At 51.7% G+C, this 24,630-nt stretch overlaps 1 protein-coding gene across 1 annotated transcript in view; it reads left to right on the plus strand.

Moving 5' to 3' along the window:
* SHB (SH2 domain containing adaptor protein B) overlaps positions 1-24,630 on the plus strand; it is a 136,488-nt gene that overhangs the window by 40,852 nt on the left and 71,006 nt on the right. The window contains exon 2 of the mRNA XM_046023452.1: positions 11,216-11,336. Coding sequence (XP_045879408.1) covers positions 11,216-11,336 — 121 coding nt within the window. The remainder of the gene's footprint in view (positions 1-11,215; positions 11,337-24,630) is intronic.

Genomic DNA, 24,630 nt, shown 5'->3' on the forward strand with positions numbered 1-24,630 from the left:
GAACCTAGTGTGTCCTGTAGCATCCCAAAGATGAGAATAGCATCCTTTTCATATTTTCCAGTGCCTCTCACCCTTGCCAACACAGTGTGCTGGCTACTGTGTTATCATTTGGTCCATTGACTCAGTTTCCTCCTACCCCGGGAGAAAGATGTTCTCTTAGCGAAGGTGGGCAAACTCAGTCTCAGAAAAGTTAGGAGACATGCCCAGAGCCCCACAGCTGGTGAGAAGCCAGGAAGCCCTGAGGCTCAGACCTCTGAGTCCACCACCCTCAGCATCCCTAACTGTCCTGGCTCCTAGCCAAGCAAACCTTGTAGGGGCCCTGTTGCACGCTGGCGCTGACTGTGGTGCACAGGGAACCGGCTTCCAGAACCAGCCCCCCAGGTTTGGCGAAGCAGACAGTTGTCCACATAGCCACAGTTCAGGACAGGGTACGAAGGGGAAGGGGCCTCACCCCCTGCACTTCCTCCTCTGCCTGGCACGGGGCTGGTTGGGTTTCTCCCGCCCTCCCCCAGGGAGGGTTGCTGATTAACACTGCACTCCCCAGGAAACTGGAAGCTCCGGGAGGCAGGGGGCAGGCCTGCCTTTGCTCCTTGCTGCCTCCCAGCTCAGAGCAGCTTGTTGGCTGGCATGGTGTGTGTGTGGGGGGGGGGGGGGGAGGTGCATGTGCTTGAACGAGCTGCTGACACCGTTACAGACAGGGGTGTTGTTTTACAGCCCTGTGCCCAGTCATCTGCCTGTACGCTGGAAAGTGCTGAGTCCATATGAGCAGGGCTTTGGGGCTCAGGGACAGTTTCTTAGCCTAGAGGTCTGCACGGGAGAAAGAGTTAATTGAGGCTTGGTTGCTTGAGGACCTGAGAAGATGGCATCATTTTAAACAGTGAATCACCATTTATTGAGCACCCACCATTAAGCGGAATATATATAATTGGGAACCCTCAAATACGGTGATGATAATTACAGCCGATGCTGCGTGTCCTCAGTAAAAAAGGCAGTAACTCTTGGGGGAGGGCAGCTGTTGAGTGCTGCTTGTGTTTTAAAGACGCTCCAGTCTGCCGGGCCGCTCTCGTGTTAGAAATGGGCACGCGTCATCCTAATGGGACCTATGCAGAGAGAAGCGCCCTTGCACTTCTTACGGATCCTGGGCCACTGTTGCCAGTCATGTGGGCTGCACCGGGCTTGGGCCCCTTTTCCCCGTAGTGTCGGCTCTGGGCACAGAGCTCATACAGGCAGGACAGACCCCATCACCCAGCCACTCAGGCTCATCTCCACGGCCTGCATTTAAAGGTACCATAGCCCTTGAGAAGGCCTTTGGCTTCTAGGTTCTCCTGTTTTGCTTTGCATACTTCTCCTGTGAGAACACTGGGGAAGTTGTTCTTACTCTACGGAGTCTTCTGTTACCGTGAGAAAGCCTCACGGGCATTCCCTATACTTTTTCCGGAAGCAGCGGCAGAAGCGCCAGGCCTACCAGGAACAGAAAAATGACTTTAATTCAGTTGTCCGAATCCCATTTGGGAAGCAATCGGGATAGGTTACCAAGTGACATGTTCTCGTATGGTTGGGATTTGCTGGGAGTTTGGTTTTTTCATTCCAGTGACATTCTCTTCCTTGATACTCAGGCGACCTCCACAAGCCTCTTCCCTTCTCCAGGCCTCTGTTGCTTCTCCCATAAAACAAGGGACTCCATCAGGCCAGATGGATTGAGATGATGATAGTCACACCTGATGTGTCTTGAATGCTTGCTGTGTGCCAGGCCTGTTCTACCTTACCTAGTAGTGGTTCATTTTATCTGCCTCCTGTTGTCATTTTATAAACAAGGCACGGAGGCACAGAGAGGTAAAGGCGTTTCAGGGCCATCCCATGCCCCTGCTCCAGATGATAATTCTCCTACCCTTCTAGCCATAAGTGTCCTGCAAAGAAGAAAATCCTGATCTTGATCTTATCCTTCCTTCCCCCCCTTTTTTTTTTTAAGATTTTATTTATTTATTTGAGAGAGAGAGGGCATACAAGTGGAGGGGGCAGAGGGAGAAAGAGAAGCAGACTCCCTGCTGAGCTGGGAGCTTGCGGATTTGGGACTTGATCTCAGGACCCCAGGATCATAACCTGAGTCCAAGGCAGATGCTTAACTAACTCAGCCACCCAGCAGCCCCGATCTTACCCTTCTTGATCCAGCGCTGGCCTGGGAGCATTTTCTAGGCAGTGACCCCAAATCCCAGGAAGATCACTTGTCCCACTTGAGTAGGAAGCTTGCAAGAAAGAACTGTCTGGGAAGCTGGTGGAGGTTGATGGTTTGTTGGAAGACTGGGCAGCACTGAGCCAGAGCCCAGGGATGGATGATGTGGGTGGTGGTTCTTGCAAAAGGCGCTAAGGGGCTTTTCCTGGGGGTGGGGAGAGTTATTTGTGCAAACTGACAATGTTAGGAATGAATTTTTTTTTAACGATTTTATTTATTAATTTTTCAGAGATCTCAAGTAGGCAGAGAGGCAGGCAGAGAGAGAGAGAGGAAGGGAAGCAGACTCCCCAGTGAGCAGGGAGCCCGATGTGGTTCTTAATCCCAGGACCCTGAGATCATGACCTGAGCTGAAGGCAGAGGCTTTAACCCACTGAGCCACCTAGGCACCCCAGGAATTTTTTTTTTAAGTCTATTTATTTTTTTAGTAATTCTATACCCAACATGGGACTCCAACTTGGGACACTGAGATCAAGAGCCATGCTCTTCCAGCTGAGCCAGCCAGGTACCCCATGTTAGGAATGATTTTAAGGGTAAAATTAGATAGCCATACAGGTACTGCAGAAAGTGTACCTGGGTGTTAGGGAGCATTGAGTTACCTGTTTTTGGCATTGACCTTTACCACCCACCCACCATCCCAGGGCCTCCTGCTCCCTAGTAAATTCATGATTTTCAGACTGTGGGCAGTGCGGCACATGTTGGGGTTCCATGTGAGATTTTCTTTACACAATTACACATGAAAGTTTGAAACCCCCTGGACTACATTATCTCCTGGGGGTCTTTCTGTTCTGACCTCACATGTAATGACTGCAGACCCCTGGGATCTTCTGTCCTCAGGAGGGAGGCACTGAATTCTGCCTCTGGCCCTAGCTGAAGGCAATTAAGAAATTCTAGGATTGAGCTATTTTTAAGTTCAAAATAGAACTTTCCACTGCTCGAGAGATGCTGAAAAGCTAGTCCCTACCGCTTCACGGCAAGCTTCTGGAGTAAACAGAGGGCTGGGCTCGGCTCCACTCCAGCAGCCTCCCACCCAGAACCCAGAGTCTTCTCCACAGGGTTAAACCGAGGGAGGGTGAGAAGTGTGTGTGACTGTGTGTGAGAGAGAGAGGGGCTGAGCAAGGAGGGCCTACGAGGAGTCCACAGAGGCTGTAATTTGAAATGCGTTTTTCCTGACAAGTTGGAGCCTGCAGGTGTCTAGGCACGCAGCTGTGGCCGTGGGAGGGGCAGGACTGGAAAGACCAGTGGAGACCACTTGAAACACCCCTTGCCTCCTAACATGGGCGGGGAGGGGGCAGGTAACTGGCTGGTCTTTAAAGAGGTGTATACAATAGAAAACCCAAGGTCTCTACAGAGAAATGAATGGCACCTGCCAGAGGAAGACTGTCCCAAATAACTGAATTAGGAGCTCCCCATCACTGGAAGCACTTGACCTCCATGTGTGAAAGGGGGGTTTAGAACCCTGAGGTAACTCCACATGGCTCAGTCAAACCTCAAAGGAGAGAAAGGAAACCAGTCCTAGTTCGGTGTGAAAAAGCACCCCCGCCCCAATCCGATTTCCAGGAGTAGTGCTGAAAGCATGAATGTAGCTAATTAATCTTCCCCAAATTAATTTCCTTACCACGTCAGAAATGATTTATTGGTACGCCTGTAAGGAGAACTGGTCTCTGATGGTCAAAGCCAGGGCCAGGGAGAGGCGAGCAGGTGGTGCTTGCTAATAGCTCCACTTGGGGCATCCCCACAACCCGCTATGTCTTATAGCCTGGTTCTCTGAGCCACTAGGAGCCCAAGAGACCTGGAGCACACAGGTGGGGTAGCCCCCAGCGTCCCAAGAGTTTCTCTTCTTAGCAGATGCCCCTGAGGAGGTACACCTTTCCCAAAGCATAAGAGGGCAGACAAGGGCTTTTCACAAACATTTTCCTTCTTGTGGTTGGAAACAGTGACAGCTGTTAGACCTAAATTCAGCCAGTTTCCTCTGTCACCACTGGGGCCTTCACAGGTTCTTTTCGGGTCTTTGTGTTATCTTCATTAAATTTCTGCATCTTGTGGACAGAGACCTCCTCAGGACTTAGCTGTATTTTGGGTACCCAGAAGTTATAAACCACTGACACATCCCCAGATCATCTCAGTGTTTGCTCCTCACAACATTCATATGAAGCCAAGACGGGAAGCAGTCTTGTTCCGTGGCATAGGTTAATTGCTGAAACTGAGAGATAAAGCAGGTTGCCCAGAGTCACCCACCAAGGCGGGGGCCAAGCCAGCTGCACTCCAGAAGTCTGCTTGTCTGGGCTGTCCCTGCTTGCTGGTGTCCTTTCTGCGGTGCCACTGCCTTCTCTGTGTATTTGCATGGCCCCAGGCAGCTGCCACAGCGTAACTGCCACTGGTCAGGCTTGGAGCTTTGGAAATACCACGTGCCGTGGTCATGTTGGGAGTTCTGCAGACAACCACCCATCGAGGTGTGTCTTGAAGCTGAACTCCGCTGTAGAGCAACTGAATCTGCGCTAAGAAAACCTCACAGACAGGTGATACCCAGTTAGCTGACCTCTGGCCAAAGCAGAGACCCACCTTGGCACCTCTGCTCAGACACCGAGTGATAAGAACTCAGATTTCCAGGCAGCATGTCCCTTTAGGGGCTGTTAGATGTCCTTTCTGACTCACCAAGTGTGCTTTTGTGTAGTTGTTGGGTCAGTACAAAACATTTGTCCACTGCCTCTTTCCCGAGCAGCCTGCTGGTCATTTAAAGCCCTCTCCCGATCCCCAAATCCCTGTTTCTGTAATGTTGTCTCTTAGTTGGCATGGCAACAGAGCCTCCATTGTGGGGGCATCGTCCCTGCTAGGGCCCTTGTCATGGTGAATCTCAGAGGAGGACCAGGACTCCAGTCTGTCTAGTCCCTGGAAAGAGGACAGAGGCGTGGAGCCTTCTGGCTGCCTCTGTAGCCTCATGCCCTGCGTGTGTTTTGATCACCTTCACGGAGCCCTCTTTCCCTCCAGAAGGAGAGGAAGGCCAGGTTGCCTCGAGTGCTGTGAGGCTGTGAGCCATGACACATCGCCTCAGGCCACGCTTTCTGTGCCCCCACACTCCCCAGACAAATGATAGGCCAGTCACGTAACACTCTGAATTTTCAGCCACTGCCACTCTAAGCCACAGAGAGTGCGTCTCGTCTCAGCTGTTCCTTAAAGTAGCTCAGGTGCGTGGGGCTGGGTCTTAATATAGTGCTGCTGACCCTTCTGAACTGTGCCCTCACTCGCAGGCGTATATAAGCATGGTAGAGAGAGCCACAGCTTCACCACTTAGCAGATTTCTGAAGAGGTCTGTGACCCCCAAACTGTTAAGAAAAGTATTGTACAGTCTTAATGGTCAACATAGAACATTCCCAGGTGTGTTCATATGCAGTTTGCTCTGGGAAAGAGCAGAAAGAAGTAATGGGCCTGGAAAGGACCCAGGGCCTCAAGGGGTGCTGCCCCCTCACTTCCCAGGGAGCGGAAAGCAGTGCACAATGGGGGAAACTTACCCTGCTTCATCCAACAAGCGGTTGAGCAGGGCCCGCTCGATGCCGCCAGTTCCCACAGGCAACAGAGCACGTGGAAGTGACCTGAGGGCTCAGAGGATGTGACCCGGGGCAGTGGGGACAGTGCAGGTCACCCACTCCTGGGAGGTGGCTGCTGGTCCCCCGTCCATCACTTTTTTTTTTTTCTTTATGGAAAGGTTGGAGTGGGTTTGTTGGGGATGTTCCTGCATTTCGGCAGTGGCTCCTCTCTACCGTCCTGTCAGCCCTCCTGGAGCTGTGCAGTCTTCCTGCAGAGCTCACCAAGAGCCCGAAAGGCTCCATGCTTCAGAACAGAGAGCTTCGCACATCCTCATGGGCAGGACTGTCATCAGGTCTGGGCCCCCCTCCTGGGGCGGAGCAGGGCAGGGTCCTGCCTGGTAACCCTCTCCCCGCTGCCCAGGCGTGTGGTTGCTTCATCTGGGGCCAGCACTCAGAACTGTACAGGGAATGCTGTTACCTCCATGTCTTTGATTCTGGAGATGGACCAAGGCATGTTGGGTCATCTCTTAACTCCACTTAATCCCCAGGGAAGAAAGCAAGTGAGAACCGTGTTTAACATCGACTTCTTGCCTCATTTTAATGAACTCGGCTGAGAAATCCCTGGGGAAAGTGAAATTTCAGAGTGGTATCTGGAGGCTTAGCTTTAGGTTGGTGGGGGAGGGTGCTGGTTCTCACTTAGAGCTTCTCAGACTTTCTCGGTAAGAATCACCTGGGTTACTTATTAAATACACAGATTATTGGGGCTAGGAATCTGTTTTTTTTAACAAGCATTCCAGGCCATTCCTATCTTCAGGCAAGTTTGGGAAATAGTTTATGTACCGTACTGAAAATAGCCTATGAGGAAGAGTGCTTTTTTTTTTTTTTTAAGTTTAGCTTTGCGTGTAATACATTAATAAGTTTTCCGTATTTGAAAAATGTGTTAACATTACAGATGAGTCTCCTTTGATTTTCTCTAACCACCCCATTTCAGTCCTTCCCTCCTCCCAAAGGAGGTCTCTGTTTAGCTTATATCTCCTTAGGGATTCCTGGCTTGCTCAGTCATGTAGTTCTTGGTCTCATGGGGTTTTGGGTTCAAGCCCCACATTGGGTGTAGAGATGACTTAAAAAAAAATAAAACCTTAAATTTTTAAAATTTTTTAAAAATAAAATTTCTGTGTCCCTAAACCTTTTCTTTACATTAAAGGTTTCTGTTTTATTTTTTATAAATAGGTATTGTATTTATCATTCCACAACCTGCTTTTTTTTCCATTCAGAACTATGTCGTGGAGATCTATGTGAGTGCTTATAGAGCAACTGCTTTTTTTTTTTTTTTTAATCTCTGATATTTCATAGTGCGGAGCCAGCGCAGTTTTATTTAGCAGGTCCCCTACTGATGGATATAGCAGGTACTTACAGTTTCTCATTATTATGTGCTCCAGTGAGCATTCTTGCCCGTCTCCTTGTGCACATTTGGGAATAAATACTGAAAAGTGAAATTGCTGGGTCAATCCATGTGCGTTTTCGGATTTTCATGGATTTTCCCATAAGCTGTCATTCAGAGTGGCTCTGCCGGTTTACCTTTCCACTGAGAGCATGTGGAGAGGACCCCGTTCTCCCCACAGGTGCAGCTGGCTCACAGAAGCCTATGGCCATGTGTGTCAAGTGGCAACACCCATCTTCCTGTAGGGCTTCCCTTTGGGCGTCAACAGGAAGGCTACTTCCTATCACAGAGCTACATTCCCAAGATAAAAACACCTAGGCCTCACACTACTGGAAGGGAGGGACCAGTTTCACAGAGTAGTAGTGTGTGCAAACCAGAAAAGAGGCTTGTGGAACTGATTCCCAGTCTGCAGCTAATTCACAGAGCCTTGCCAGAAAGGCAGCCGACATGGTGGTAGTCTAGAACCCTCTGGGCCGCAGTGGGCCGTGACAAAACGAGAATTTGGAGCATGTCTCTCAAGGACTCCCAGTTTCACAGCTTTATAAGCCTGTGAAAGTCCTTCGGGGCACTGGGCTGACCCAAGGTCTCCAGTTTTATTTGAAAGCAAGAAAAGCCTTGTGTAAGGTTTAGCCATAACTCTCCTCCTCTTTTGGAAATGGACCAGTGCACACATCCCAGGAAGCCAAGAAAGCGAATGTGGCGCTTAGGTTTGCTAGGCTCTGGCCTTTCTGCTGCCGCCTACCTCCATAGTGGAGTGGTGAGACCGGTGGGCTGGGACCCTCTACCCCTCAGCTCTGTGCCTGCCCTGTGGGACCGTGAGCAGGCCACATGAAAGGTCTGATGCCTGTCAGGTCTTTGCCAATCCAGGTTTGAAATCAAGGAAAGCTTCTCATGTGCCCATGTGGCCTGACACCCAGAGAGGTCCCAACTGGCTCCCTTTTGGTTGAATTGTTCAATTAGATTTGAGGGCATTTTAAAGTAGAGCAGAGTTAGCCCCAGCAGGAATGAATCCAAGCCCACATCTGGGGAAATTCATTCCCTTTCTTTTCACTCAGAAAATCTGCAGCCTTGGCTCAAGCTCCCTGCCGGCCCTCCTGAAGGGCAGTGGGTCCTGGGCTCCTTGGACAACGGTCACACTGCCCAGTGCCGGTGGCCAGGGCCTGTGGCAAGCCACTCAGCACTCTGGTGAACTGCCTGCTCAGCTCTCCTAGCACCTGGTTAAACTTTTACTCCAAAAACCAGGATGTGATTTTGTGAAAGGTCAGGCAGCTCAGTGAGTGTTTGCCAAGTTTCAGTTGCTCAAACCTCAAATTCCCTCCCCTCCACCAACCTCACTTTGAAGTTGGAAAGCAAATTGATTAAATATACATTTTAGGAACCTTACGATTTGCTTCTTAAACTAACAGAATTATAAACTTTTTTTTTTTTAATGGAAGGATTTTCAACTGTCAGCAGGTATAACTGGAACCATATGTCAGCAGGGACCAGGGGCTTTTCCTGGTTTTAGGATTTGTAAATTCTTATTGAAACGGAAGTAAGCAGGGCAGGCAGCTGGGGGGCCCCCTTGACAACCTGAGCTCAGATCTCGTTTTAATTAGAAAATAAAGATAGTGTCTGCTGAACCGAAGGCCTCCCAGAGCTCCTGTCCCAGAGCGAACAAAGATTTGGTTTATATCCTGCAAGCTTTCCGTGTTTGTAAATTACAGAGCACTTCCGAGAGGAGCCAGAATGCTGATTTCTAGATTATGGAGACTGCAGCCCACTCCCTCCCTTGTCCTCCCGAAGCTTCCTCAGCTAATCCCCCCTCAAATGATTTGCTTTTCTTGGAGAAATATTTGCTTCCTTTCTAGAGTAGACAGAGGACGTTCGTGTTGAAAAGCGACAGTAAGGAAGGCCAGAATGAGAGAAATGAGAGTAGATGTCATTTCCACTGGGCTCATCATTTTCTCAGTTTGGACTTCTGGTCCCTTGAACTCTCAGACACAAAACCCTAGATCAGATCAGCCTCCAAACTGTCTTGTTTGACAGTGGTTCACGTGTATAATTTTCTCCCTAATGTATTCTGCAAATGGTGGAGTAGAAATATCAAATGAAAGACATCGCCAGACGCAGTGCTCCGCCACCCCCCGTCTTTCCCCCTGCCTGGTGTCATTTGAGCTCAGTGAGTCTCAGAAAGGCCACGATGACAATGTCAGCATCTGGAAGTGTCCCCGCTGGGACTCCAAGCCTGATCCACAGCCGTGAGGAAGCAGTGGCGGGGTCACACGTGCTCAGATGGCAGGCGCTCTGGCCCTGGGTCATTCACTGATAAGCTTCGCTCTCATTTGGGGAGCAGTGGCTGCTGTGTGCCACGCTTCCCGTCAGCCCCCACCACACTCCAGTGATGGGGCTGCTGCCCGCTGTCCCTCCACAGGGGTCACATTCCTGGCAGCTGAAGGTCACTCGCTCACCCTGCGAGGGCTGCTGCTACAAGCTGCCATTTACCAGGCTTACAAAGAGAGATTTTCCCTTCCCTTGGGTTTATAGGCCCCTCAAATGCCTTACATTCCAGGAGCTGGGAGAGAGAGGAGGCTCCTGTGGTTTCTAATTAAACCCACAATTTAAATAACAATTCATGTAACCCCAAGGGTTGAGAGAAATGCTAACCTATCCCCTCCCAAGAGAGGCAGCTGGGTGGCCCTGGCTGGGATGCTGAGGGCTTGCCCTTTGCCAGAAGTGACCAGAGGGGCCAAGAACTCAACAGAGGTCACAGCGAGTTTGTGGTGGAGCTAGGGTGCTATGACAGGGAATGGGTTGGATGGGTTCCTGTCCTTTGCCCACTGGTAAGTGTGCCCCTCGTGAAGCTTAGGAAGTAAGAAATGGGAGAAAAAACTGCCGTATTTACCCTTAGCTCAATAATTTTCATCCTCCTCCGGGTAAACTGTGGAACTTTATCTCTTCCATGTTCAAATCTCAGATCCTGGCATCCTCCTAGGACTCCCCTCCCTGCCCTGATTGCCCACCCCAAGGTGACTGTCTATTTGTGGTGAGACTTTGCTGTTTTCTTAAATGTGGACAAAGGGTGCCTGGGTGACTCAGTGGGTTAAAGCCTCTGCCTTTGACTCAGGTTGTGATCCCAGGGTCCTGGGATCGAGCCCCGAGTTGGGCTCTCTGCTCGGTGGGGAGCCTGCTTCCCCCTCTCTCTGTCTCTGCCTGCCTCTCTACCTACTTGTGATCTCTGTCTGTCAAATTAAAAAAAAAAAAAAAAAATCTTCAAATGTGGACAAGTGAGGAGGCCAAGAAAATGGCCCTGGGAGGCAGAGGATCTGGCTGAGGATCTTAGTCAAGCTCGTTCTCTCTCTGGACCTCAGTTTGCCCATCTGTTATGGAAGAGTCTTCCAGTGTATTCCTTACCAGCCCTTTCTGGCCATGGCAGTCTATCCTTCCCTGAGCTGCTTTTGTGTTTTCACTAGATCTGCCTGGGGCCATGGTCATGTTTGCAGTGTGTTGATCTCACCAAATTGTTGTCTGATTACCCAAGGCATGCTTGTGTTCCAGATTCGGGGAAGATGGAACGCTGAGCATAATTATCTCTAGACAGGCTCTTCTAGGCCTCAGCCAGCACCAGGAGCCTGTCAGCATCTCTGGGCTTTCTGCTATCTCCTTTCCAACTTTGCTCCATTTCCATTTCCATTCCATTAAATTGAGCAACTCACATTCCCCGAAGACACCCTCCAGGTTCTTGCTTTTGTGCTTCTCTACCCAGATGCCCTCTGTTCTCACGGGGCTGTGCCTGGAGCAGGCAGGCTGCAGGCACAGGCGCAGAGGCATGGAGCTCCACCAGTGTGGGTCTCTCCATTACCCTTCGGAGAGTGGGAGCTCCCTGAGGATGGGCACCAGCTCTGTTTCCTGTCTCTAGGCCCTGCTCCTTGCTGGTATGATGCAGGCTCTGTTTGTGTTTATTAGAGCAAAGCCTGGCTGTGAAAAGAACTGAAGCAGAAAGCCAGAGGTGGACTCACACTCCTGCCATCTTGCTCCTTGCAGGTAACCATCGCTGATGACTATTCAGATCCCTTTGATGCCAAGAATGATCTTAAGAGCAAAGCAGGAAAGGGAGAGAGTGCTGGTTACATGGAGCCCTACGAGGCCCAGAGGATCATGACAGGTAAGTAGAGCTGCTGGCAGTGGGGACACTTCTGGGCGGTCCCCAGCCAAGCTCAACAGAGGAAGGTTGGTCGTGCTTGGAGAGCAGTGCTACATTGAATCTTCACCCACGTTCACCAGTTCACATTTTACCTACATCAGAAGTACCTGGAAGTCCACGTACACCGTAACAAGTATAGTTAATCAAGTCACCCCTCGCCCCCCCAATACATGGGGAATTTCTACTGAAGAAAAATACAGCATTTGAGATAGAAAACTTCCCTGGAGCTTCCTGGCAGCCAGGGCAATAAAAGAAGCGTGCAGGGTCACCTTGCTTTCAGTATCTAGTCGTAGAAGGAGGTGGGTTAGATCACTGGGAGCAGAGTTATCCCTCACCCCATACCAGGAAGTCTTTGGCATGTGGCCCCTGAAGACAAAACCTTGTCCAAGCAATTGTCTGGGACCCAGAAGAAAGTGGCCGTGCGTGCAGTATCCTGAGGGTCTGCTTTCATCAGGAGGATGCCTGACGCATCTTTAAGGAGGGAATGGTTATTAGGTTATCTGCCATCTCAGACAGACCCCGGGTATGAGTAGAGCCTTGGGGAGAAACTTCTCACCCATGTGGGTCCTCCTGGCTCAGGAGGACAGTCCAGAGACAGAAGAATGGTCATGTGGGTTGGTCCCCTCTGACCACACACAAGGCAGGAATATGAACAGGAGCACCACGTGGGCCTAGGTTGCAGGAAGGCGGCCAGGAACAGGTTGAGAGCCACTCTGAGTTTTGAGGCCTGGAGTATTGGTGCCCTATGTGTCTTTGGATTTGGGATTCCTGTGGCCCTCTTAACTGTTCTCTCAGTGTTTGTGTCTTTTAGCACATTCTCTTGATTCCACTTGAATTAGAAGAAGAAAGGAAGCAACACTGACTGAGCCCTTAGTGTATGCTGGGCCTGTGTAAGTGCTAGCTCATGGGGCTGCAGAGACCTCAAAGGACTGTTGCTGAAGGATACACATTCAGACTGTGCCTTGTGCTCTCCTGTTCCCGGAGACTGACTGTCCGGGCACCAGTGTGGCCTCCAGAGTGCTTGGCCACTTTGTAAGGGGCTGAGGCAGGGAGCGATTAGGCCAGACTTCTGCAGGGCCTCCTGCTCTTTCCTGGTCTCTCCTAGCAGAGTGGTCTCTGTGGGCAGCAAGAGGCAGAGAGCTGGAGCTGGGTCCAGTGGAGGCGGAGAGCTAGGGATTGGGGTCTGCTCTTCTCCGGTGACGTATGGAAGCAAGTCTGCTGGTGCAGTGTTCTTCACCTCAGGACTGTAGTGACACCCACTCCAACTGCCACATCCCCTCGCCTCCGCTGGGCTTGGTGAAGCTTCAGCTCTGTGGGAGCACTGGGGGGGGTGCCAGCCCGAGGCCCCACTTCAGCCCCTCTTGCATTTGGCGAGCATTAGTCTGGGGTTAACGGAGTAGTGGTTACAGGAATGCCTTTGGGTCCCTCTGGCCTATTCAGATATTTGGCGGCAAAGGATCTTCAAGGTCATTTGAACCCAACAGCCTTGTGTGACAGATGGGGAAACTAAATGTACAGAGGGAGAGACACTTGCCTAAAGATACATTGTAAGTTGGTGGCAGAATGGCAAGTGCAGCCTGTTCATGGCAGGGCGGTGTGGGGGCTGGAATACCAGAGGAAGTATTTGTGTATTTGTGCTTGACACGGGGAAATGGCAGGGGCCGTCTGAGGCTGGAGCCCTTACCAGGTTCCAGGCTCTGTACTGGGCCCTTGAATACACATACTTTTAAGCCTCACCGTGTCCCTGCAAAGGAGGTGGTGTCTCATGTTCCATGTGAGGGAAACAGGACAAGTCACTTTTCTGGGGTCACACAAGCAGAAGTGAGGGGCTCAGACCTGCATCTGTAGAATGTGGGACCAGTGGGAGGGGGACCCCTGGGAACCCGGATTTTGTGGACATTGCCGGGTGTCTTCGGAACGCAGCCGGTTCCTCCTGGGTGCTGCCATGGACCTCAGTGTCGAGTGGCTGAGTAGCCACTTAGCTGGATAGAACTGTCCTGGGGGACTTAGGCTTTTTAATGAGACACACCCACAGCGGCCGGATCCAAGACAGGGCAGATTGATTTAATTAGAAATCTGTTAAGATCGCCTGCATTCTGTCTCCGAAGAGGATTCCTTATGTTCGCTGTTCTGGCCTTTTCTTCCTAGCTTAGAGGCAATGCCTAAATTTACTCACATTTTCTGTTTCTAAGGAAATAGGTGGTTAAACAGGACGTTTTCTGGTTGTAACGACCTCACTGCAGCTCCCTTTGACTCAAAATTCTTTGTGTGTAACGTCACTGCGGTGACTGATGGTGAGGCTAGGGGGCTGGGGTGAGCCGGCGTCGTGTGAATGTTCCAGGAAGCAACTCAGTGAGCTGACATGAAGGTCCTCGGGGAGAAGGGAGGCCGTGGAGCACGGGGGTGGCACAGCACAAGTTATGTTCCATCATTAGAGTGACCTTTATTTGATGCCGTAACATTTACGAATGCGTGCAACTTCTGATAAGAATAACCCTGCTGGGAGGAGCATGCCCTCTCTGTCTGAGATGGCAGCCTCTGTGTCCCAGGCTGGAGTCAAGCAAATCTGAGATGGCCACTTGGAACCTGAATGGACCAAGGCCTCAGTTCCCCCTCCTTGCAAAGCAGTAGCCTTCGAGCAGGCAGTGGTCATAGTTTTAGCTTCTGTGGTCTGCAGACTGGCTGCGTGACCTTGGGCAGCATAGTTTGTGCCTCTGTTTTTACCCGAGTGTGGCATGGTGCGTCAGTAATGACAGCAACAGCGGTGGGAGTGGCTGCTAGGCTCTCGTACCTGTTGGAAACACTTGATGTGAATACTTGTTGAATTCTCACTGTCAACCTTTAAAGTGTAGTGCCGTTTTACTGATGCAGAACACGAGGTACAGAGAAGTTAAGTAAGTAGTCCAAGGCAACCCAGCTGGGTATTGAATTGTGGTGCTGATTGCCAAGGCCCTGTTTCGGCATCGAGCCCTTGGTTGCCCAGCTTGATTTTCAGAACCCTCGGCCTGCCCAGGGTGGTCTGTGATTAATTGATGAGGTTTTGTTCTTATGGCCTCAGTTCCATTGCAGCAGGTGGGGTATGGGGGGGGTGCTTTGGGGAGGCATGCTTCTGTGAACAGGGAACTCAGCCCAGCCCCATAGGTTTTGGCTACAAAGGAAGGTGGGGAGATGCGTCCCTGTTTTCCCAGGGGCTCCTCTCACTTCTTCCCTCTGTCTGCCTCAGTTTCTCTCTCCACAGACTCCTGTTTGTGTCACCCACAGAAATTAGATTCTGGTTCCATGATGGAGGTGCTGCTCTCCACAGAACCTCATAACCCAGATGCCCATGGATTGCCTGGACCTCAATCACTGCCCCCATTGCCTCTCTCATCCCAAAAGTAGCTTCAGAGTAGCTCCTGAAAACCCTGAGGCTCTGTGGAACCCATTGGGGAAGCCTGTGACCCAGGGCAAGCTTTCCATTTTATACATAGAGAAACTGCAGCTCAAAAAAGTCATAATCTTTTTGAGATGTTTTTTAACCCCACTGATTAAATACGAAGCTAACCAGGAGGCTGTGCATTGCCCATCCCTATAGGTGTCCAAGCCGAGGCAAGACAGCCTACATTAGGAGGTGCAGAGGTAGTTAACATTACACATGGATGGTTGGCTCAAGCCACTTCTGCAGTCTGTCAGCCCTGAGCTTCGAGATGTCTTGAGTCACTGTGTGCTGTGTCATCATTAGACACCTGAGATCAGCTCCACAAAGGGAGCACCTGAGATCAGCTCTGAATAGGGGAGGGTCAGGCTGGGGCTGGCCCTTCCCTTCCCAGGCTGGCCTGGCTTGTGCGCGCTGCTCTGCCCTAGTTCCCCTTTTCATCCTGCTTGGCCCCGCCCTTGAGGCCCAGTTCTGGCCTTGGCCTTTTTCATGCCACCTGGGCCTTAGATTCCTCCTGTGTCTTTCGAAGTGAAAGAATCAGAGGACTTCTTGGTTTCCTTCCTGCTCCAGTGTCTTTGGTGTCCCCAGGCCAACCTTCCCTCCCAAACCCTACCTCACAGCCCTTTAGCTCTTACCCTCTTCCCTGAGTCTTAACTAATTCAATGAGAAGGGCTCTAGGCTCCCAGTCAGGCTGACTTAGGCTTAACCCCTCGAGGGCCACAGCGTCCTCATTGTAAAATAGGGCATGCAACACTGACGCGTGTCTTGGTGGAAGAATGGCTTCACATGTGTGTGAGATTGTCACTGGGGAGCAGAGGGCTGAACTTGGGCCTTCACTTGGTGTTCCATGCTGTTGAGTTCTCTGGCCGTTCTCTGTAGGGGCCCCTGCCCACCTGGGGGTAGGTGGCCAAACCAGCAGGTGGTCCTCAGGCCCTCTGCAGTGCATTTGGTCCTGGAGCCCTTGCCTCACCCCTTGTGCCGGAGACTTGACCATGTACCTAGGCAGATACTGCCACCACCTCCAGGAATCTCCATGAAGCAGGGAGACAGGCATGGACCTGGGTGGTCAGTGATGGGTGCACGGAGATGAGTGGGTAAATCTCCAGGAGCTTGGAGGAGGGATGACAGCTTCCAGTTTGGGCCATCCCCGTGAGGTGGGAGGTGAGAGGTGGTAGGTGGTAGTGATGAGAGCCGGGTCTGGCAACCCAGGCAGAGGGAAGGGCCAGAGCAAAGGCATAGAGGCATGGGTTCTGCTGGAGAGGAGAGGCAGGAAATAAAGCTTTTGATTGGATAATGATAGGAAAAGCACATGGGGCAACAGCTTGTAAAGACCGATTGGATCATGAGGCCTTCGTTGACCTAGAGGCACAGAATATTTCTCCAACCAGGACCCTTTCTGCCCAGGCCTTCAGCCCAGGCATTCTCAGAGGGACCCAGGGCAATGGTCGCGACTGAGATGGTGGTCATTCATTCGTCTGGAAGGTCTGGGTGCCAGGCAGTGCTCCAAGGACTCAACCATGATTAGCTCATTTAATCCTCATAAGGAGTATGTAAGGTAGAGGTACTTCTGGCATCCCCATTTCACAGCCAAGTCTACCAAGTCTCAGGAAGGTTAAGTAAGTGGCAGAAGTAGCGCTCTCAGCTGCACCTAAAACATGCACGTCCGTCCTGTACTCCCAGAGGGTCTGCAGAAATAACTGGGAATTGTATACTCACTTAGGCCCCCTTTTTAGGTATGATTCCCCACCCCAACATCCTTTATAAAATTGTGCAAAGTATCATTTCGTAGGATGAATCACATAAACATTAATTGCAAGCATTTTCCCATAATTTTTATTATTATAAGCAGTTACACATTACAAAGTCTGTAGCATGTTTTTATTATTAAATCAACTTTATAGCATAATAAGAGGAATTTAAAAGAAAGCCATTTCATACAGAACCCCGCTGCCCTGACAAGGTCATTTGCCTTGCTCACAACTTGCCTGCTGCCTTTTCTTCTCCCACGTGCTAGCAGGTACGTCCAGGTGAAGCCAGTCATGACTTTGAAAGGCAAGGTGGGGATAGCCTTCTGTATCTTCTCATCCTTGGGTAAGCCTCTTCTAGTGGCAGCTTGCTTTTTGAGAATGGGGGTATGTACCATGTTCAAGTCTCTGTACTCCCTGTGACCTGGTTCAGGAGAAAGGGGGCTGGCAATGGGGTCTGCCTCTGCCCTGGTCTGCTGTGTGGCCTGAGGCAGGTTGCTTCCCCTCTCTGGGCCTCCACTACCTCCTCTGGAAAAATCAGATTTTGCCTTCTTCCCTGGGTTCCACAAGGGCCTTTATAAACCCTTAGTTTCCTTGGTTCTGTGGTCAGATTGGGCTTCTCCATCCTGATCAGAACTGTATGTCCTCCCAACCCACCCCCATTACTTCCATGTGGCACCAGCCCAGGCCTTGCTAGATGCGAGAGAGAGCTGGCCCTAGCACCCTCCCAGGAGCATGCACTGGTTCCAGGCAGCACTGTTCTCCCTGTCCTCCTGGTAGCTGTGAAAGTAAAGGGCCTTTCTTTCTGGGCCCCTGAGTCCAGGCCCTTCCCAGCTCTGCAGTACCTGTGGACTCTGCTCTCAGAATGTCCATGCACTTGTCTCTTCTTGCCTTGTCTGCTCTACACAGCTCTGCTCCCCAAACCATCACTCCCCTCCCACGCACCTGCCCTTCACCCTCTGCAGGCCCTTCCCACCCCCCACCCCGCCCCACTCCCCCGCCCTCCTGCCCTCTCCCCATGCTGTGTCAAGCTACAGCCTGCCCTGGGGGTCACAGGAGCTCACCCTGAGCTGGGAGGGGTCAGGATAGAACTGTCTTTGAAGAGCAGCCCTTTCCGCAGAATCCTTTTCCGGCTTGCCCACAGAGAAGCTCAAGAGCTAGTCAAGGTCATATATCAGCAAGCTGCAGAATGGGTCTCCCAGCTTCCAACCTGGGGCTCCTGGGCCTTGTTTTGAAATGTTTTGAAACCTGCCCTTCCACCCTCTTGCCTGGCTTGTCATGGATTGTGCAGAGTTCCCTAGCTGGTCTATCATTTACCAGAATGACTTACCTACCGGACAGGAAGGAGATAATCAAGTGTAAATAGATTTTGTATTAGTCACCCGATGACTTTCCTGTTCTTGAGAAACAGCAGGGCTCACACACCCATCCCAGTGGTGCTCACCTGCTGAGCTCCCCAGTGGGGAGCGGGGAGTGGGACCCTGAAGCCTGGTTTCTATGGTGAACACTAGGCCCACTCTGGCAGCCCCTTCCCTATTCTCTCACTCCACACACACCTCTCCCTTTGATCCACCTCCACACCTCCCTTCCCCCCACAGCATGCACACTCAGCTTGCCCACCTTTTTAGGAAAGTTGGCAACAGGACTGGTACAGGCTTCAGAAAGCTGACAGTCATTGAAAGCATACCTGCTGTGTGCCAGACACTGGTCCCTCGTGCCGCCGTCACGTGGAGAAGTTTGACAAGGACTGATATCTGTAGTATAAAACAGGCAAAGAGGAGTGTCCCTGGTGAGAGACAGAGGAAGGGGTGACGCTGTTTCCTGAAGATCATTGTAGACCACGTGGAGAGAGTGGCATTGAGCAAGGCCACACTTAAGGTCTTGACTCAAAATAGCCTTTCCAGCAAGGCCTTTCTTGGCCACTTGTCTTAAATTTCAACCCATCCTCAAGACTTCCACCCCCTTTCCCTGTTTAATTTTGTTCCTTAACCCTGGTCGCTATTGATCACATTCTGTATTTACTTATCCTTTCTCTTGTTTATGTCTCTCTATCACTAAGATGTGGGTTTAACAAGGGCAAAACTTTGTTCCCTGCTGGAACTTCGGGACCTAAAGTAGTACCTGGCACAGAGTTGGTGCTCAGTAAGTGGCTGTTGGATGCATGAGTGTGTTAATTAATTCCAGGGACCCAGGGCTGGCATACAGACCTACTGGGACCCTCTCAGCATCCCAGAGACCTTCCCATCCTGCTCTGAAGATTGCCAGATCTGGAAAGTCTGAGTTTAACCAGTTGCTACATGGGTAGGGACTTGGCAAAGCAGCTGATTTGGCCTGTAGGTGGGAATCAGGCAGCGGATCCTTGTGCCCTGCTCTTAGAGACCAATTCTGTCTCCATGCTGGGGGGTGCAGGGGTGTCTGGTGATGCCTCTTCTCCCTGCTTTCCTCTCTGGTCTGAGAACTCCTTGAAAGAAGGGACTGGGTCTCACCCATCTTCACCTCTCCTCTGGGCTCAGCAAATGTTCACCAACAGAATTACTGACTGTAGGAATAAAAGTCCATATGGAGAATAAATAAAAGAAAAGGAAGCAAACGGTAAACAACTACTCACTGTAAACAGCTTTTTCCATTTTGCCAAGAGCCACTTGCCGGAAGTCATAGGCCCTCAGTGAACAAGGTTTGATGCACTGAATCATTGGGAGGTGTTGGGGGGGGCATTTGCTCTGTGCTTCTGGGTACATATTCTGTGTTCTGGGGGTTGTGAACAAAACAGAGTCCCTGTTCTCATGAAGGGTACACTTGAGGATCAAGGGGGACATGTTACCAAATTGTAATTCCCATAAACTCATTTCTGGAAATGCTGGTATGGGAAGGTCTGTATCTAAGCCACCACTGCCCCTGGTCACAGCATCTTTAGGTCACTGAGGCCTAGAAGTTAGAGGCTTGCTCAGAGTCAGGAGCAGAGTGGAGATTGTCCCCAGGGCCCTGGCCACCTTCAGGAGGTAGAATGATCTCCATGCTGTCTGTGGGGGATGAGGGGCTCTGCCTTGGTCCAGTGGCTGGCAACTATATTCTTCTCTTATACGAGCTTCCAGTTCAGGCCAGGACTCTGGGGGTTGCCATGGACTTTTCCAGAGCAATGAGCATAGTCCTGTGCTGCTGACACACACCCTCATAGGTGTGAGGGCCCCTGATATCCTCCTGGGCACTTGGCAGCGAGGACCCAGACCCCCAGGAAAGTAAGCCCATAACCCTTTTTCTTTCCTGGAAGCTCAGAAAGAAGCCAGCATTCTCCCACAGGAAGGAAAAAAGGGAGAAAGCACCTGAAAAGGAGGAGCTTGCCTACCTCCCTACCCCTGCCCTTTGCCTTTTAGAATCCCAGAGAGACATTAAAGGATCTGAAGGCATAGAAACTCTTGGCGATGCCTGTCCAGAAATGGGTTCAGGGAGATTTGGGTGGGTTGGCAGCCAAGCTCCTATCACCCTTCAGCCACCCTGCAGCACCCCGTGTGGAGGCAGACTGTGGAGGCCATGGGGAAGCACTGCCCATTCCTGAGCAGAGGTGTAAAAGTGTTAGGAAGTTTTTCGGGAAGTCATGCCTCCCTGGGTGCGTAGGATGGATTAGAGCCGAGAGAAACAAGAGGCAGAGGGACTGGTTCTGTGGTTGTGTGGCTACAACTGTCATCTAGGCCAAGGGGTGGGGTCAAAGAGCTTGCCAGCCATTGGGGTGCAATGGGTAAGGGAGAGGGAGGGGCTGGGATCCTGGTGCGTGGTGAGAGAGTTGGTTACACCAAAAGGGGGAGGACAGTCCTGGGGGAGAGGTCAGTGCATTCAGATGTGGGTCCTTTTGCATTCGGGTGTTCAAGAGGTCCTGGAGTTAAGTCACAGGGGAGCCCCGAAGTGTCTTCAGTGGCCTGGGGAGAGGAGCTGGTTGGCAAGGGCTGTCCAATGAGGCCACGGGCCCCAGTTCCTGTCCCTCCAGAAGTCTAAGGAAGGAGATTCAGTGATTTGCCCCACACCCTATTATTTGACTAATTAATTAGTACCCTCCTCTAACTCGGGCTCAGGCTGGCTTTCTGGAAGCTTACAGAGATGACAGAGAGCTGTATTTAAGGGCACCTTTTGTAGATTATGCCAGGGAGGAAGCAGTGTGATTATTTTCATTTTGCAGATGAGAAAGCTGAGTCATGGAGGCAGACTGGAACTGTGCCCCATTCTGAGTGCCCTTCTCCTCTGTCCGGCTGTGTGAGGGAGGGATGAGGGGTATCGACAGCTCTGGGGGGTGAGGTTTTGCGGTCTTCCACCTCTGGGATAACTTGGCAGGTGCCTGAGGTTTAGTTCCCCCGCCCCCAGATAGCTCTGCCTTTCAGCTTCTTTCACCTGCCTTGGTCCAGGTGTTTTAAAGGGGTATACTGCCTCAGGTTCTTTCGCCAAACTGGCGGCATGAGCATAAATAAAGAAAATGCCACTTCTCTGCCTTCCAGAACTCGGGCTTGTAATTATACCTGGCAGCCTAGAAAATGATGCAGTGGAAGAAGGTCATCTCCTGGGGCCCAGGCTTCATTGTGGATCCCCCCATTCTGGCTGCCACGGCCGTTCTGTACAGTCACACTGAGGCAGCACTTACTGAGTGGCGGCATCAGTACCTGCCAGCCTGGGGGACCCTGGAGGTCAAGGACCACAGGGCTTAGAACTCTTGCCCCCAGACTGTCGTTGCCCAGTGTTGAGATATTGGCCCAGACCTTTCCAGCAAAGAATGTCCCCAGGTCAGAACTTGCTGGTTCTGGTGGAGTGTTGTGCAAATGATCGTAAACTCTTCCTGAAGATTAAAGGCTCTCGGGGACTTGAACTGGGCCTCATTTTATCCCTACCAGCTCACCTCTCAGTCCTTGCCAACAGCTCCACATGTTCCTCCCTTGGGTCTTGGCCTCACGCCTGTTGGCCTATGCCTCTGTGGGTTCACACCTGTTATCTCAAGTCCCCAAGAAGGGACTGGCGCATACGCTCATGTCCCTGAGCCCCAACCACTGGGCCCTCTGTGAAGCCCCCATTACCATATTGGGGGTTCTTTCAAGTCTTGGCACTATCCTCATTGCCCTCCTGTGGCCCCCTATTGTCACCACCTTCCCCTCCCTGTCCCCCCACCCCCCAAGCCAAGTACCTGAGCCCTGCTTGTCCTCGGCTTTCACAAGGCCTTTCTTTGGACTAGCATCTTGCCTGCCAAAGCTGGACCAGGCTCTGCCCTGACCCCACCTGGCCTTCCCAGCCAATAGTCCTGGCGCAGAGTGGGGTCGCAGGAAGTTTCCCCTGTTGATTTCCTCCTCACATGGCTCCATCCTTGTATCTTTGCTCACGTTCAGCCTCTCCCTTTGAAACCCAACTGACCTGCCAGCTCAGAGTCACCTTCCCTTGAAGCTTCTGTCCTCCTGTCCTGTGTCCCCACACTCCTGCACCGCCAGCCAGAACCAGACCAGTGTGCATTCATTCAGGAGCCCTGCCTTCCCAGCACCTGTGCTCTGCTTCCCCAAGGCCTAGAGGAGGCCATTCATGGAACTGTTTGCTCAACATTGATGAGAGAGCAGGAGTAGAGGCTCGAGCATCTGCCCTTGCCAAGAGGGAGGGTTTCTGGCATCCTGGGGACCGAGCTCCGAAAGCCAAGCAGGAGCAGGTCAGGCAGTCAGTGGGATAGGAGAAGAAGCCCAGGCTGAGGACACTCTGTGGGCCTGAGCATGGTGGAGACAGGGACTGGCAACTGGGGGGTCAGATGGGCTAGATCCGTGGGGGCCAATCCTGCCCTCCCCAGTAACAAAAAGCAGAAGCCTGAAGTGGGGCAAGGGGCCACACTAGCAACCACTTCACAACCCAGCCAAACTGAGAAACAGCCCGTGGGTGACAGTGTCCCCACCGTCCACCCCATTCCAGCCTCACCCTTGTGGGCCTCTTCTCCAGCTTGACTCCACTTCCCTTGCCCAGCTGCTTCTGCTACATCTCTGCTGAGGAAGAGTTATTGCCAAGCGGAGCTGCCCTGGGGCAAGGGGATGGGATGGTTAGAGACCATGTCAGAGCCTAGTAAAATAGAGAAGGGGCAGTTCCTCTCCCTGCCCTCCCCTGAGGGGGAAGCTTTGCCTGGCATCTGCTGGGCCCTTGCTGTGCTGGAACCTGGAGCCCACCTGGGCCTTGCCCCCAGGAGAGTCATTCTGGTGGGACATGGCCATGTGATATGTGATGGTAGTCAGGGTAGTTCCGGTGTGGGCATGGAAGCCTGTACCTGGAGACGGCAGAGGAAGGGAGGGGAGGGTCTGGTCTGCTTGGGTCGGGGGATGTGGGTTGGAATAGACTTCATCAGGGAACTGGGCTGGCAACGGTGGTAGGAGCAGAGGCAGTGAGGGGTGTGGCCCAGCCCGGTGATCTGAGGGTAGACCTGGAAGGAAGAACTGATGGGATGTCCTGGGTAGGACCCAGGGAGGCCCCTATGTTGTGCTGAGGAGAAAATTTTCCCCCAGGACAGGTGCTTAGACTGTTGGCTCACCCAGCTCTGCCCCATCCCAGCCCCAGCCCCAGCCCCAGCTCAAGGAAAGGAGACCTGTTGAATGGAGCCTCAGAGGAAACTAAACTAGGCCATGTTTCCTTTATTTTCACAATTTACACCCAGAGATTAGGAGGAAAGTTTTGTTTGTTATTAACATACTAAGCCTGTTTATCCTCTAGCCTTGAAATCCGTTTTCATTTGGACCAAGATTTGCTATAAATTCCCAAGTCTCCCCGTGCTAATGAAAACCCCTGGGCTGCCTTTTGGGCCCCAGCCTCGTGCCCCGCCCTTCATCCCAAACATTGGCAGAGGTGGCGAGTCTCTGGGGGCTGAGGCCGAGGTGGGGTTGCCTTGGGTTCCATCAAACTCTTGGGCCTCACAGCCTCTGTGGGGTGACTTGATGCCGTGTCCTAGATTCCCGGGAGCTGCGGCCACTGAGCTTGGCCTGAACTGCATGTGGTGCTGTTTGGAAAGCTTGTTCTCACTCTCCAGAAATCTCCCTGCAGAGAGCGAGTGTTGTGGAGCCAGGACCATGTGGTCACCCCCTTGTTTTATAATGAAGCAACAGAAGGCCTGGGGGCATGGTGGGAGCTGCCCAGGGCTATGGGGGGCAGTGGTGGAGTGGGGAAGTCCTCGCCCAGGCCTCCCTCTGGTCCCCACCGTGGGGTTCTGTAACTGTTCAAGGCCTCTGGCAGCCAGCATCCCCTTGCTTCTAGGAAGTTGGTACCTACAGACCTCTCCTTCGTGCACACCTGAGACTTTGCAGTAGCTCAGGCCCTTACAAGTTGTCACCTCTGTCCAGTCAGGGAAGAGACTGAAGCAAGCTCTCCCCCAACCCCCCTACCCACCAGGGATCCCCATCTAGATGGACCCATCACTTCTGGTCTGTGGAGAATGGATGTCTTTTTCCTCTCCAGGGCTATAGAGTTGGAGGAAAGCATCTTTGTTTTAGCAAATCTGTTGGTCTGTGTATATTTCTAATTAATGCTGTCAGATTAGTTGGCCTCACTCTAATTTTTCTAGGACCGCAACTATCCGTTGTATATGTAGGGTTATTGTCATAACAGTTTATATTGGCTTTTCCTTTTACTGACTGCGGGGTGCTGTCATAGACATTAACTCATTTCATCTCAGAATTCTGGCAGCAGCCCGCCCAAGGTCACTCAGCGGCAGAGCTGGGGTGTGAGCTCCAGTCTTGGAAGCCCCCAAGTCCAGGGCTTGTTTTGTTGTATCACAGCGGCCTCTGAGCCAGATCTTTCAGGGGAAGGAGTGGTCAGGGGGGATTAAAGACAGTCACAGAAGCTCCTGCCCTCCAAAACTCACAGAGTGGACGAGAAGAGGACCTCTTTTTTTTTTTTTTTTCTAAGATTTTATTTATTTATTTGACAGACAGAGATCGCAAGTAGGCAGAGAGGCAGGCAGAGAGAGAGGAAGGGAAGCAGGCTCCCTGCTGAGCAGAGAGCCCGATGCGGGGCTCGATCCCAGGACCCCTGGGATCATGACCTGAGCCGAAGGCAGAGGCTTAACCCACTGAGCCACCCAGGCGCCCCAGAAGAGGACCTCTTATCT

This window comes from Meles meles, chromosome 11 (genome assembly GCF_922984935.1).
Source record: "Meles meles chromosome 11, mMelMel3.1 paternal haplotype, whole genome shotgun sequence".
NCBI lineage: Eukaryota > Metazoa > Chordata > Mammalia > Carnivora > Mustelidae > Meles > Meles meles.